Consider the following 14,174-nt stretch of genomic DNA (forward strand, 5'->3'; position numbering starts at 1 on the left):
GTGCCCCTTGGTCCCTTCATCTCTAACTTCTGGGCTGTCCTCAGATGACAGCCTGTCTCTCCTGATGGGCAGCCTATGACTCCCAAAGATGGAGACCCCACCCACTATGCTGGAAGCTACCCTGTGAGAGGTGGCTCTTCTCCAGTCTTATACATTGGGGGTCACTACCTGTGCCAGGGCCGCCGTGTGATAAACAGGGCCCCTGGACTGGCCATTCAAGGACACACACACACACACACACACACACACGAGAAGGTGGGTGCACAGCCCACCCAGCTCTCATTGTGCCGTGCTCACTCACTCAGTCATGTCTGGCTCTTTGCGACCCCATGGACTGTAGCCCACCAGGCTCCTCTGTCCGTGGGATTCTCCAGGCAAGAATACTGGAGTGTAGCTGCCCCTTTAGAAAGGTGTTGTGTGGAACATGGAAGTGGGGCTGCCCAGAAAGGCCCGTCGGGGCAGGGAAGTGGCGGGGCTTGGGGTGGCGCCACAGCCTGCTGAGCCTCCCACTTTTCCTCACCCTTTCCCTCCAGATTTTCGTGGTGGAACTTATGGGGAGGAGATTCCTACTCCTCCTGGGCTTCTCTGTCTGTTTCACTGCCTGCTGCGTGCTGACGGGTGCCTTGGCTATGCAGGTGAGGAAGGCGGGGCCTGGGGTGCAGCCATCCACCTGGGCCCTTCTGTGCATGCTTATCATCACGATGAGTCAGCTGCTTGGGGTCAGCCCTCCACCTGCCCCAGTTCATTTACAGTGGATATTCCAGAGGCATGCAGGTGGCGCTGCCTGTTGAAGAAGGTGCCAGGGGGCCTCCTTCCCAACTCAGGCAGAGCGACTGGCCCTCTGGGAGACAAGAGTCCTGATGGTCCCAACCCAGGTTGTCTCTGCTTTGGGTGTGATTCAGCTCTTTTTCCTTTCCACAGGACGTGATATCCTGGATGCCCTATGTCAGCATCGCCTGTGTCATCTCCTACGTCATAGGGCATGCCCTTGGGCCCAGTATGTACCCCAGAGCTGATTCAATGGTTTCACTGCCCCTCTTCTGTACCACCAGCTTAGAAACTTCTGGTCTGAGCTCCTTAGAGAGGCTCCAGGGAGGGCTAGATTCGGCCCTGAATGGCTTCTGTGCTACATTCTTGCGGCTGAGGGGTTTGGGCAGAGCATGACAAGAGGGAGGACAGTAGAGCAGCCTGTGTAGGCTGGAACACAGTGCCCATGTATGTGGTGGGCAGAGATCTTTATGGATGGTCATGGACCCCTTTTGGGGACATCACAGGATGTCACCTATTGTGCCCGACTCTTGGTAGATGCCTTCTCACACTGCTTCTCCGCAAGATCAGGAGTCCTGGAGACACACTTGCTCTGCCTTGAGCCGGAGGCCTCTGGAACCTTACATGGGTAGGGCTCCAGGACCCGTGGTGGGCTTGCTTGGCCAACAGAGAAGTCAGCTATCCCTGTTCCTCCTCAGGTCCCATCCCCGCACTGCTCGTCACTGAGATCTTCCTGCAGTCCTCCCGGCCAGCTGCCTACATGGTGGCGGGTACTGTTCACTGGCTCTCCAACTTCACTGTGGGCTTGGTCTTCCCATTCATCCAAGTAAGTGTGATCCAGGGCCCCAGAGGCACAAGACATTCAAGCAGTGTCTTGATAACCTTTTCAAACATGTGGACCCTCTCCCCTCCCACAGGTGGGCCTTGGAGCTTACAGTTTCGTCATTTTTGCTGTGGTATGTCTTCTCACCACCGTCTACATCTTCCTGATCATCCCGGAAACCAAGTCCAAGACCTTCGTAGAAATCAATCAGATCTTCATCAAGATGAACAAAGTGCCAGGGGTGCACCCAGAAAAGAGGAGCTAAAGGAGTTTCCACCCTCGACTGCAAGGCAGACACTTGAGAGGAGGAGCCCATCAATAGGATCTGTGTAGACCTTCTCTCCTACTCTATGAATCCAGAATAAGGACAAGTTCAGCATGGAATGCAGGCACTGATGGGACTGTCCAAAGGGCTTCTGTGCAGTTCTTAAAGCCAGGCTGTCTCTTTCTAGATTGACCTATCACCAACCCTGACACATGGTGGGCAGCTGTCCCTCAACCATCCTGGTATTACAGGACCATGGCATTGCTTCTGTATACTCAATAAGACAAATATAATCACTTTTCACCAAGATGTTCTGTGTTTCTGTGAGCAGGTAGAAGGTGGGGGCATTCCCTGCTCCTCCAAGTAGCTTGGTTGCACTAAAGTGTCAGCCCCTTGAGGGCAGGGGTTTGCCCAGCTTTGTTTATCCTGGAATCCCCACTGCCTTGAAGAGCCTGGTATGGAAGAGGCCCTCGAACAATACTTGCTGAAAGAAGGGGAGAAGTGAGAGATGAGGTGGTTACAACGTTGTGATTTTTAAAATTTAAGATTGAGGAAACTTCTGCATGTCTTCAGGTGCGTAGTGAGCACTGAGGGGTCCTGAAGATGAGATGAGAAGAGAGTAGGGAGAAGGAGGGAGTGCCCCCAAACACATGGCAGAGCTGGAGGCTTTTCTTAGAGGTGTGCGTGTGTGAAGAGGGCATATACAAAATGGTGGATGAAACCAAGGCATGGGAAAGGAAAGTGTAGGGACCACCTACTGAAAGGCCTCTGGCAGGATGTGAAATCTCCCGGGAGTTGGGAGGTAGAGACCAGGGGCAGGGTGGGACAGAGGTGGAGTTGGGAGCAACTTTCTTGGGGGTGAAATGGGGATTCCCCAGGTGGTGTGTTCCATGACTTACAAAAGTAGTGAGGGCCCAAATGAATTAAAAAGCACAATGCTGTGATTGAACCATCCTTACCTTCTGCTGCAGGGACCTACAGTGTGAGGGGGCAGAGAAAACAACTGTAGATAGCGGCTCCCAACACTGAGGAGCAACAAGGCTGGACTGTCAGAAGCGAAGGAGCTATGCCATTATTAACTCAGCTCATGCTACCTGGAGGACGCCTGACCCAGGAGAGGCCCTGGAGTTCATGATTCTGTGGATCTATTCTCTGGAGTCAACCTTGGTTCTGTCATTTAGTAATTGTGCAGCTTGGGCGACCACCTTGGTTTTTCTGTACCTCGATTTTTCTCTTCTGTTGTATGCTAAGTCACTTCGCTTGTGTCCCAACACTCTGTGACCCTGTGGATTATAGACTGCCAGTCTCCTCTGTCCATAGGATGCTCTAGGCAAGAATACTGGAGTGGGTTGCCATTTCCTTCTCTGGGGAGTTTCCCAACCCAGGGATTGAACTGGAGTCTCTTGTGTCTCCTGCATTGGCAGATGGGTTCATTACCAATAGTGCCACCTGCGAAATCCTGGTGGCTCAGATGGTAAGGAATCTGTCTAATGCAGGAGAACTGTGTTTGATCCCTGGGTCTGGAAGATCCACTGGAGAAGGAAATGGTTACCTATTCCAGTATTCTTTCTGGAGAATCCCATGGACAGAGGAGCCTGGTGAGCTACAATCCATGGGGTCTCAAAGAGTGAGACACGATTGAGCAACTAACACTTTCTTCTGATGAGCTAATCATAAATGTCTCATATGGTTGGTTGTGAGAAGTAAATAATATGCTTGTAGTGTTTAAATCAGTTGTAGTTTAGTCACTAAATCATGTCCAACTCTTTTGCAACCTCATGGATCATAGCCCACCAGGTTCCTCTTCCATGGGATTTTGCAGGCCCTGGAAGTGGGTTTATTACTGGAGTAGGTTGCCCTTTCCTTTTCCAAGGGATCTTCCCAACCCAGGGATTGAATACATGTCTCTACCTTGCAGACATATTCTTACTGCTGAGCCACTAGGGAAGCCAGTGCCTGACTTGTGTTAAGCACTTAGTTATTTTTCAGTGCTTGGGAATAAGCATTGATCTGGAAGACAAATAAACCCACAGATAAAATACAGTGAGAGATCACTATACACATAAATGGATTTAACAAGTAAGTGGATGGCAGGTGCTGGGAACTAGCTCATTGTTGCAGTGGAAATTACAGATAAGCCAAGAGAGAGGGTTTAGGATGGTCCACATGGTAATAGACTAGAGTTGGAGATGTGGTTTAGCCGAATATAGACACAGATGGCTACACATAGGAATATTTACAGATCCGTGGATTTCTATGGGTTAGTCAAATACAACAGAAGAAAGGTATGGGCCTGATGCTATGGCTGCACAGAAGGAAGATGGGGACTTAGGAAAGACAAAAAGGATTTCTCCAGGTGGAGAAGATGCCACAGGGGAGAGGATGGTTGTGCCAGGTGAGGAAGGGCACAGAGACATGCGGAGGGGTTGAGGGGAAGGCCGGATCGCTTGCTGTGAAAGTGAAGGCAGAAAGCCTGAACAAGATTCTGTGGGTCCCTGTGAGCCACACTGAGCCTGAACCTTGTCCTGAAGATGAGTCTGGCTTTAGATGGCTGTTGAGTTTCAGGGACGTCCATGGCAGTAACAAGACTGGGTGGGACTTGGGGAGGGAGGCCTACTGGAGAAGAATAATGAGGGCTCTGCAAAGCCAGCAGTGCAGGGGGGTGGTGGTGGGGCAGATGAGAGCAAGAACTCAGCGAGACTCGGTGGGATTCCGGAGCCTCCACAGGTCTGGGGTCCCTGCCAGGTTTCTAACTGGGGCCGATAGGAAGTGGCTTGGGGAACTGAGTGGCAGCTTTGGCAAGAAGACAGTTAACATTCTTGGACCTGTTGAGATGGGGAGCTCATCTCCCACGAAAGATGCCTAGAAGGAAGACCTCCCTTCTCCTGATATTTTCTAATGTAAAATGACTCTTTAAATTGCAAATTAGTCCAGGACAGTCTGACTCAAGTCAGCCAATGACTTCCCATTATGTTCAGAATAAAACCCCCAGTCCTCTCAGCCTGCTCAGTACCTATGTGCCTGCTACCTCCTTCCTCTCCCTTTCTGCTCCAACTCCACCGACCTCTCGTCACTCCCCAAACCATGGTCAGCCCTCTCTCGCTTCAGGATGTTTGCATCAGGCTGGTGCTTGTACAGGCTCTCTCATGGCTGGCCACCTCCATCACCCAAGGAGGCCTTCTACCTCCCCGGATGTGCACGGTCATCCCCACCCAAGATGTGAGGTGTGCAGGCACTCCTCAGCCAAGATGTATCTTCAAGTGAAGGCTTCTGGGAGGAGCAAGACTTATCATGGCCTGGCATTATCAGGTGACTTTTTGACCCCTAAGGAGCCTTTCTGCACATGTGTAGTGTCCCCAGAAAGCAGGGGTAGGGGGTGGGGAAGTGGGAGGGAGGGAGTGAAGATTGCTTAGTCCTTTACCGAAACAGGATTTTTCCCCTCTCTGTTCCTGCCATGGCTGTTATCGTAAGGTGTTTACAAGAGCTAAAGCCTGGCTGCTTACCCCGTTTCTGTTGTTACTTCTATTTCAGAGGAGGCTGATTGTAAATGCCTTACCTGGAGCCCACCTATCTCCTGTCTCAGGAAATGCAAACAGGAGGCTAATTGTTAAGTATCCACCCTGAAGCCTACTTCTTCCTGCACCATGAAATGCAACTGGAGGCCAGAGGTAAATGCCTAATCTGGAACCCATCTATCTCCTGCCTTAAGCTGAGCCTCCAAGAATGGGTGAGATTTTTCCTAGATTCCACATATATATGTTAATATTCTCTCTCTCTCTCTCTCTCTCTCTCTCTCTCTCTATATATATATATATATATATATATATATATATACTCTTTCTGACTTCTTTTTCTCTGTATAACAGGTTCTGGTTTCACTCACCTCAGTTCAACCTGACTCAAATTCATTCCTTTTTATGGCTGAGGAATATTGCATTGTATAAATGTACCATGGGGGGAGAAAGGGTGGGGCAAATTGAGAAAGCAGCATTGACTTATATACACCACCATGTGTGAAATAGCTAGCTAGTGGGAAGCTGCTGCATAACACAGGGAGCTCAGCCTGGTTCTCTGTGATGATCTAGAGGGGTGGAATGAGGGGTGGGGGTGGGAGAGAGGCTCAAGAGGGAAGGGATATACATATAGTTATGGCTGATTCACATTGCTGTATGGCAGAAACCAACACAACACTATAAAGCAACTATCCTCCAATTAAAAATAATTTTTAAAAAAATGCATGATTGATACAGCCATCATTGAGAATGGTATGGAGATTCTTTTAAAAACTAGGAATAAAGCTACCATATGTCCCAACAATCCCACTACTGGGTATATACCTTGAAGAAATCAAAATGGAAAAAGACATGTGTACCCCAATGTTCATCACAGCACTATTTAGAATAGCCAGGACATGGAGGCAACCTAGATGTCCATCAACAGACGAATGGATAAAGAAGTTGTAGTACATACACACATTGGAATATTACTCGGCTATAAAAAGGAGCACATTTGACTCAGTTCTAATGAGGTGGATAAATCTAGAGTCTATTAGACAGAGTGAAGTAAGTCAGAAAAAGAAAGACAAATATCGTATACCAACCCAGGAGCGGTGGCTGCGCAGGCGCAGGAGGGCCTAGAGGAGTTATCCCATGTTGAAGGTCAGGAATGGCGGCGGTAAGGAGATACCCCTCGTCCAAGGTAAGGAGCAGCGGCTATTGCTTTGCTGGAGCAGCCGTGAAGAGATACCCCACGCCCAAGGTAAGAGAAACCCAAGTAAGATGGCAGGTGTTGCAAGAGGGCACCAGAGGGCAGACACACTGAAACCATACTCACAGAAAAATAGTCAATCTTATCATAGTAGGACCACAGCCTTGTCTAACTCAATAAAACCAAGCCATGCCTGCGGGGTAACCCAAGACAGGCGGGTCATTGTGGAGAGGTCTGACAGAACGTGGTCCACCGGAGAAGGGAATGGAAAGCCACTTCAGTATTCTTGCCTTGAGAACCCCATGAACAGTATGAAAAGGCAAAATGATAGGATACCAAAAGAGGAACTCCCCAGGTCATTAGGTGCCCAATATGCTACTGGAGATCAGTGGAGAAGTAACTCCAGAAAGAATGAAGGAATGGAGCTAAAGCAAAAACAATACCCAGTTGTGGATGGGACTGGTAATAGAAGCAAGATCTGATGCTGTAAAGAGCAATATTGCATAGGAACCTGGAATGTCAGGTCCATGAATCAAGGCCAACTGGAAGTGGTCAAACAAGAGATGGCAAGTGTGAATGTCACCATTCTAGGAATCAGCAAACTAAAATGGACTGGAATGGGTGAATTTACCTCAGATGACCATTATTATCTACTACTGTGGGAAGGAATCCCTCAGAAGAAATGGAGTAGCCATCATGGTCAACAAAAGAGTCCAAAATGCAGTACTTGGATGCAATCTCAAAAATGACAGAATGATCTCTGTTCGTTTCCAAGGCAAACCATTCAATATCACGGTAATCCAAGTCTATGCCCCAAGCAGTAACGCTGAAGAAACTGAAGTTGAATGGTTTTATGAAGACCTACAAGACCTTTTAGAACTAACACCCAAAAAAGATGTCCTTTTCATTATAGGGGACTGGAATGCAAAAGTAGGAAGTCAAGAAACACCTGGAATAACAGGCAAATTTGGCCTTGGAATGCGGAATGAAGCAGGGCAAACACTAATAGAGTTTTGCCAAGAAAATGCACTGGTCATAGCAAACAGCCTCTTCCAACAACACAAGAGAAGACTCTACACATGGACCTCACCAGATGGTCACCACCGAAATCAGATTGATTATATTCTTTGCAGCCAAAGATGGAGAAGCTCTATACAGTCAACAAAAACAAGACCAGGAGCTGACTGTGGCTCAGATCATGAACTCCTTATTACCAAATTCAGACTTAAATTGAAGAAAGTAGGGAAAACCGCTAGACCATTCAGGTATGACCTAAATCAAATCCCTTATGATTACACAGTGGAAGTGAGAAATAGATTTAAGGGTCTAGATCTGATAGATAGAGTGCCTGATGAGCTATGGAATGAGGTTCGTGACATTGTACAGGAGACAGGGATCAAGACCATCCCCGTGGAAAAGAAATGCAAAAAAGCAAAATGGCTGTCTGGGGAAGCCTTACAAATAGCTGTGAAAAGACGAGAGGCAAAAAGCAAAGGAGAAAAGCAAAGATATAAGCATCTGAATGCAGAGTTCCAAAGAATAGCAAGAAGAGATAAGAAAGCCTTCTTCAGCAATCAATGCAAAGAAATAGAGGAAAAGAACAGAATGGGAAATACTAGAGATCTCTTCAAGAAAATTAGAGATATCAAGGGAACATTTCATGCAAAGATGGGCTCGATGAAGGACAGAAATGGTATGGACCTAACAGAAGCAGAAGATACTAAGAAGAGGTAGCAAGAATACACAGAAGAACTGTACAAAAAAGATCTTCATGACCCAGATAATCATGATGATGTGATCACCAATCTAGAGCCAGACATCTTGTAAAGTGAAGTCAGGTGGGCCTTAGAAAGCATCACTACGAACAAAGCTAGTGGAGGTGATGGAATTCCAGTTGAGCTATTTCAAATCCTGAAAGATGATGCTGTGAAAGTGCTGCACTCAATATGCCAGCAAATTTGGAAAACTCAGCAGTGGCCATAGGACTGGAAAAGGTCAGTGTTCATTCCAATCCCAAAGAAAGGCAATGCCAAAGAATGCCCAAACTACTGCACAATTGCACTCATCTCACATGCTAGTAAAGTAATGCTCAAAATTCTCCAAGCCAGGCTTCAGCAATATGTGAACTGTGAACTCCCTGATGTTCAAGCTGGTTTTAGAAAAGGCAGAGGAACCAGGGATCAAATTGCCAACATCCGCTGGATCATGGAAAAAGCAAGAGAGTTCCAGAAAAACATCTATTTCTGCTTTAATGACTATGCCAAAGCCTTCGACTGTGTGGATCACAATAAACTGTGGAAAATTCTTCAAGAGATGGGAATACCAGACCACCTGACCTGCCTCTTGAGAAATCTGTATGCAGGTCAGGAAGCAACAGTTAGAACTGGACATGGAACAACAGACTGGTTCCAAATAGGAAAAGGAGTACATTAAGGCTGTATATTGTCACCCTGCTTATTTAACTTCTATGCAGAGTACATCATGAGAAACGCTGGACTGGAAGAAACACAAGCTGGCATCAAGATTGCCGGGAGAAATATCAATAACCTCAGATATGCAGATGACACCACCCTTATGGCAGAAAGTGAAGTGGAGCTAAAAAGCCTCTTGATGAAGGTGAAAGAGGAGAGTGAAAAAGTTGGCTTAAAGCTCAACATTCAGAAAACGAAGATCATGGCATCTGGTCCCATCACTTCATGGGAAATAGATGGGGAAACAGTGTCAACAGTGTTCAGACTTTATATTTTTGGGCTCCAAAATCACTGCAGATGGTGACTGCAGCCATGAAATTAAAAGACACTTACTCCTTGGAAGAAAAGTTATGACCAACCTAAATAGTATATTCAAAAGCAGAGACATTACTTTGCCGACTAAGGTCTGTCTAGTCAAGGCTATGGTTTTTCCTGTGGTCATGTATGGATGTGAGAGTTGGACTATGAAGAAGGCTGCGCGCCGAAGAATTGATGCTTTTGAACTGTGGTGTTGGAGAAGACTCTTGAGAGTCCCTTGGACTGCAAGGAGGTCAAATCAGTCCATTCTGAAGGAGATCAGCCCTGGGATTTCTTTGGAAGGAATGATGCTAAAGCTGAAACTGCATACTTTGGCCACCTCATGTGAAGAGTTGACTCATTGGAAAAGACTGATGCTGAGAGGGATTAGGGGCAGGAGGAGAAAGGGACGACCGAAGATGAGATGGCTGGATGGCATCACGGACTTGATGGACAGGAGTCTGAGCGAACTCCAGGAGATGGTGATGAACAGGGAGACCTGGCATGCTCTGATTCATGGGGTTGCAAAGAGTTGGACACGACTGAGTGACTGAACTGAACTGAACTGAACTGAACACATGTATATGGAATCTGGAGGGCTCCCCAGGTGGTGCTAGTAGAAAAGAACATGCCTGCCAATGCAGGAGATGTAAGAGATGCAGGTTCAGTCCCTAAGTTGGGACGATCCCCTGGAGGAGGGCATGGCAACCCCTCCAGTGTTCTTGCCTGGAGAATCCCATGGACAGAGAAGCCTGGCACGCTACACACAGTATATGGGATCACACAAAGCCAGATATGACTGAAGCAACTTAGCACACATGCACGGACTCTAGAAAGATGGTACTGATGAATCCATCTACAGGGCAACAACAGAGGCACAGATGTAGAGCACAGACTTGTGGACACGAGGAAGGGGAGGGATGAATCGAGAGAGTAGCATTGAAACGTATACAGTATCATATGTAAAATTAGGTAGCCAATGGAAATTTGCTGTATGACACAGTCCAGTGCTCTGTGACAACCTAGAGGGGTGGTAATAGGGTGCGAAGTGGGAGGGAGGTTCAAGAAGCAGGGGACATATGTATACCTATGATTGATTCATGTTGATACATGGCAGAAATCAACACCCTATTGTAAAGCAGTTATCCTCCAATTAAAAAGAAAAAAGAATGGTAAGATTTGTAAAGGAAGGGAGCATAAGATGTTTGGAGGGTCATGGAGAAGGGAGCATCATACATCAAGGACATTCATTCATTCAACAGATATTTGTTGAGCACCTACTATGAGCAGTGGATGTAATGGATATGATGGTAAAAAGTAACAGTAAACACTTAGGGTCATTTTATATAGTGTTCAGGATAAAGTGGTGGAGAGTGCAGGGCAAGGGGTAGCAGTTACTTTCGAAAGGGTGTGCCTAGTGAGGACGTCTCCAAGGAGGTGACATTTGACTTGAGACCTGCGAGAGGTATGATTCAAGCAGAAGGAATAGCAGGAAGAAGCTTGGTTTTGCCATCAGCTTGACCTTGTTGTCGCAGTTGACTCAGAGAAAAGGAGAACCATACAGTGTTTAATCAGTGTTAGTAGACTAGGGGCATTGTGACTAGACATTGTGATTTCTGCCAAAAGAATCCAGAATTCAGGTGATAAAGCAAAGCAAAGAAAACAAAACAAAACTAGCATTTTGAGGAACAAATGGAGAGAGAACTGTGGTCAACTAACCCTGAGATGGGAGATTGTTGTGGATTATTCAAGTGCAGTTAATGTAACACAAGGGACAGGAAGAACCAGAAAGATGGCAGTGTCAACTACAAATTGGCCCTTACCAAGGGCATCGCCAACGAGTGAACAACGAAGGCCTTTGCCATCTGCCTCTACGGAGATTGAACCCCACGCTGCCATAGCTGCTGACCTTCAACAACCCCAGAGGGAGTTCAGGGTGGAGCGAGGCACTCTGTGCTCCAGGGAATCTAGTGGGACAGGTCTTTAGATAGTTGGATGTTTTTAGGAAAAGATTCAATGATAATGCTTGCATCTCCTCACGTTTAGATAGAGAAGCACTAAATCCCTTCACAGTGCCATCAGACCCTCACGACTAACAAAAAACTTTTTGTAAAATGAGTGCTTTATGGCATTGAACGCCCCCTTCACCAAACCCTTATGTGTTGACCTTCCCCCACTGCCGCTTTGGAGCAGTCTCTCAGATATTTGAGATGCTATCTCCTGGGCTGCAGTCCTCATTTTGCCCCAGATAAAACTTCAAGCAACTCTCAAGTTGAACATCTTTTTTAGTTGACAGCAGCATGAGAAACACTCAGTCTGATGCTGTTGGCCTTGAGGATGGAGGAAGGTTTCTAGAAGCTGGAAAAGGCAGAGAAATGGATTTTCCCTTACAGGCTCCAGAGAGGAACACAGCTCTGCTGACACCTGATTTTAGCCCACTGAGACCCTTGTCAGACTCATGACCTCCAGAATTGTAAGTTAATACATTTGTGTGACTTTAATCCAATAAATTTGTGGTAATTTTTTTACAGCAGCCACAAGAAATTATTCAGTTCAGTTCAGTCGTGTCCAACTCTTTGTGACCCCCATGGACTCCAGCACGCCAGGCTTCCCTGTCCATCACCAACTCCCGGAGCTTGCTCAAACTCATGTCCATCGAGTCAGTGATGCCACCCAACCATCTCATCCTCTGTCATCCCCCTCTCTTGCCTTCAGTAGATCTTGATACAGTACTGAGAAGTGGGGGAAACTATAACAAATACCTAAAAACATGGAAATGGCTTTGGCCTTGGGCAATGGAAAGAAGCTGGAAGTGCTCTCAGGACCGTGACAGAAAAACCTAGTTTGCCTTGGACAGACCTTGTAGAAATAGAAATGTTAAGATTTCACTGCTCATTGAGTGACCAGGCTGTGCCACCAATGTTAAAAGGCAGGTAAGGGCTCCCCTGGTGGCTCAGTGGTTAAGAATCCACCTGCCGATGCAGGAGACTTGGGTTCGATCCCTGGTCTAGAAAGATTCCATGTGCCACGGGGCAACTAAGTCTGAGTGCCACAACTATTGAGCCATGAGCTGCAACAAGAGAAGCCACCGCAATAAGAAGCCCACCCACCACACTAGAGCAGCTCCCACTCACCACAACTAGAGAAAGCCTGTGTGCATGCAGCAGTGAAGACCGGTACAGACAAATATATAAATAATTTCTTTTTTTTTTAGGCAGGGAAGTGCCCTCCCCCAGTGGGGAGATGAATGTAAGATTCAAGGTCTCTGAGGACAAACCTCTCACACCAAACACAAATGGTACAGCATCGACTTACTGCAAGAAAGGAGAGGGGGGGTATGCCAGATGCAGCCCCTGGCAAAGTGTCCACCCCGCTGGAGGGCGGTGTGGCTGCACAGACCCCACTCTATGCCGTGTGGGAGGGTCCCACCTCCTCCCCCGTGGGGTCTCAAATACAGAAGCTGGGGGCCTGCCTGTGGGTCACTGCCGCATGTGCTTGAAGCAGAACCCAGGAGCACACTCTGAGCTTAAGCTGAAAAGCCCAGCACAGACTGTGCAGGCCCTTCACGTCTTGGCAGGAAGTGTCCCAGGCCCAGGCCTAGGCCTGTCCCAAGAGTTAACACTCTGCTAGGGAGGCCTGAGAATGGATGAAGGGCACAGCAGACAATACATTTAGATTTAATAGCCCTTGGGGGAATACCTAAACTGTCATGAGCAGACCTTTAGGAGAAATAAGGACCCCTTTTCTCCTCTCCCTGTGGCCATCACGCTACTGTCCACGTGCCAACATGTTTTTACCCAGGCATACGAGTGTATTTTGCTTTAGTCACCTAATATGACTTTCATAACATGTCTCCATGTCCCTAGGTAATTTTCATAATTATCCCTTGAAATGGCAGCCTGACATTCCAGTCTGTCATAAGTTATTCAGTTATTCCCTAATTATTTTGCTAATAGAGATATTTCTGAATTGAGCAACTTTGTTCAATATTTTAGTGACTTATTTAGTACTGATAAGTATGCATGCTAAGTCGCTTCTGTCCTGTCCAACTCTTTGCGACCGTAGGGACTATAGTCCTCCAGGTTCCTCTGTCCATGGGATTCTCCAGGCAAGAATACTAGAGTGGGTTGCCATGGCCTCCTCCAGGGGATCTTCCTGACCCAGGGATTGAACTTGAGTCTCTTACATCTCCTGCACTGGCAGGCGGGTTCTTTACCACTAGTGCCACCTGGGAAGCCCCATCTGGGAAGCCCTAATAAGTTTAAGTAGAAATAATTTAAAGGTATTTAGCGTCCTCTTTCCCCAAAAGGAACAAGTAGTCCAAATTCCTAAGAGAAAGCACATATGGAGAGAGAACACAAGAGACACATAAAAGACCCAGACAATCAGGCCTGACTTGGTTTCCAAGATGCCTCGTTTCAAGGGACCCAGGGCAGGTGGTGTTTTTCTTCTCCTTGGTGCAAGGGAGAGTTTCTAATTTGAGGCTTGGTGGAGGCAAAGACAGAATTCACACTGTGACCCTTTATCTTATCAACAAGTCCCAGGAAAATGTTCTCCTGGGGGAAGTCAGCAGAGTTCAGAGACCAAAGGAGTAATAAAACCTCACAGGCCCCAGGCGGTCAGCACAGAGCAGGACCCAGGTGTCGCTAAGGAGGCAGAGTGCACCTGTTTTTCTGCTGAACAAGCATGGAGAAAAAAAGAGGCAGGGACTCCTCTGCCCACCCCACCCAGGGAAGGGGTTAGTGCCAAGTCTAGGAAACTGTCACTCACTGTCCCTTTGCCACCAGGTGAGGGGACTGTGGAGGGAGGATGAGGACAGCACTGGCTGTGCCTTTCCTGGGGA

The 14,174-nt window shown here is 47.4% G+C and overlaps 1 protein-coding gene across 3 annotated transcripts in view; it reads left to right on the forward strand.

Annotated features, from left to right (window-relative positions):
- Positions 1–2,163, forward strand: part of SLC2A5 (solute carrier family 2 member 5) — a 55,174-nt gene extending 53,011 nt beyond the window's left edge. For 2 of the 3 annotated variants that reach the window (XM_069545771.1, XM_069545772.1), the window contains exons 9-12: positions 534–635; positions 922–997; positions 1,467–1,594; positions 1,686–2,163. In XM_069545771.1, the coding sequence (XP_069401872.1) occupies positions 534–635; positions 922–997; positions 1,467–1,594; positions 1,686–1,856 (477 nt within the window). In that variant the 3' untranslated portion in view covers positions 1,857–2,163. The remainder of the gene's footprint in view (positions 1–533; positions 636–921; positions 998–1,466; positions 1,595–1,685) is intronic. The other variant, XM_069545774.1, reaches the window with a different exon arrangement.
- Positions 2,164–14,174: the final 12,011 nt, after the last annotated feature.

Source organism: Ovis canadensis, chromosome 12, assembly GCF_042477335.2.
Source record: "Ovis canadensis isolate MfBH-ARS-UI-01 breed Bighorn chromosome 12, ARS-UI_OviCan_v2, whole genome shotgun sequence".
In the NCBI taxonomy this organism is placed as follows: domain Eukaryota; kingdom Metazoa; phylum Chordata; class Mammalia; order Artiodactyla; family Bovidae; genus Ovis; species Ovis canadensis.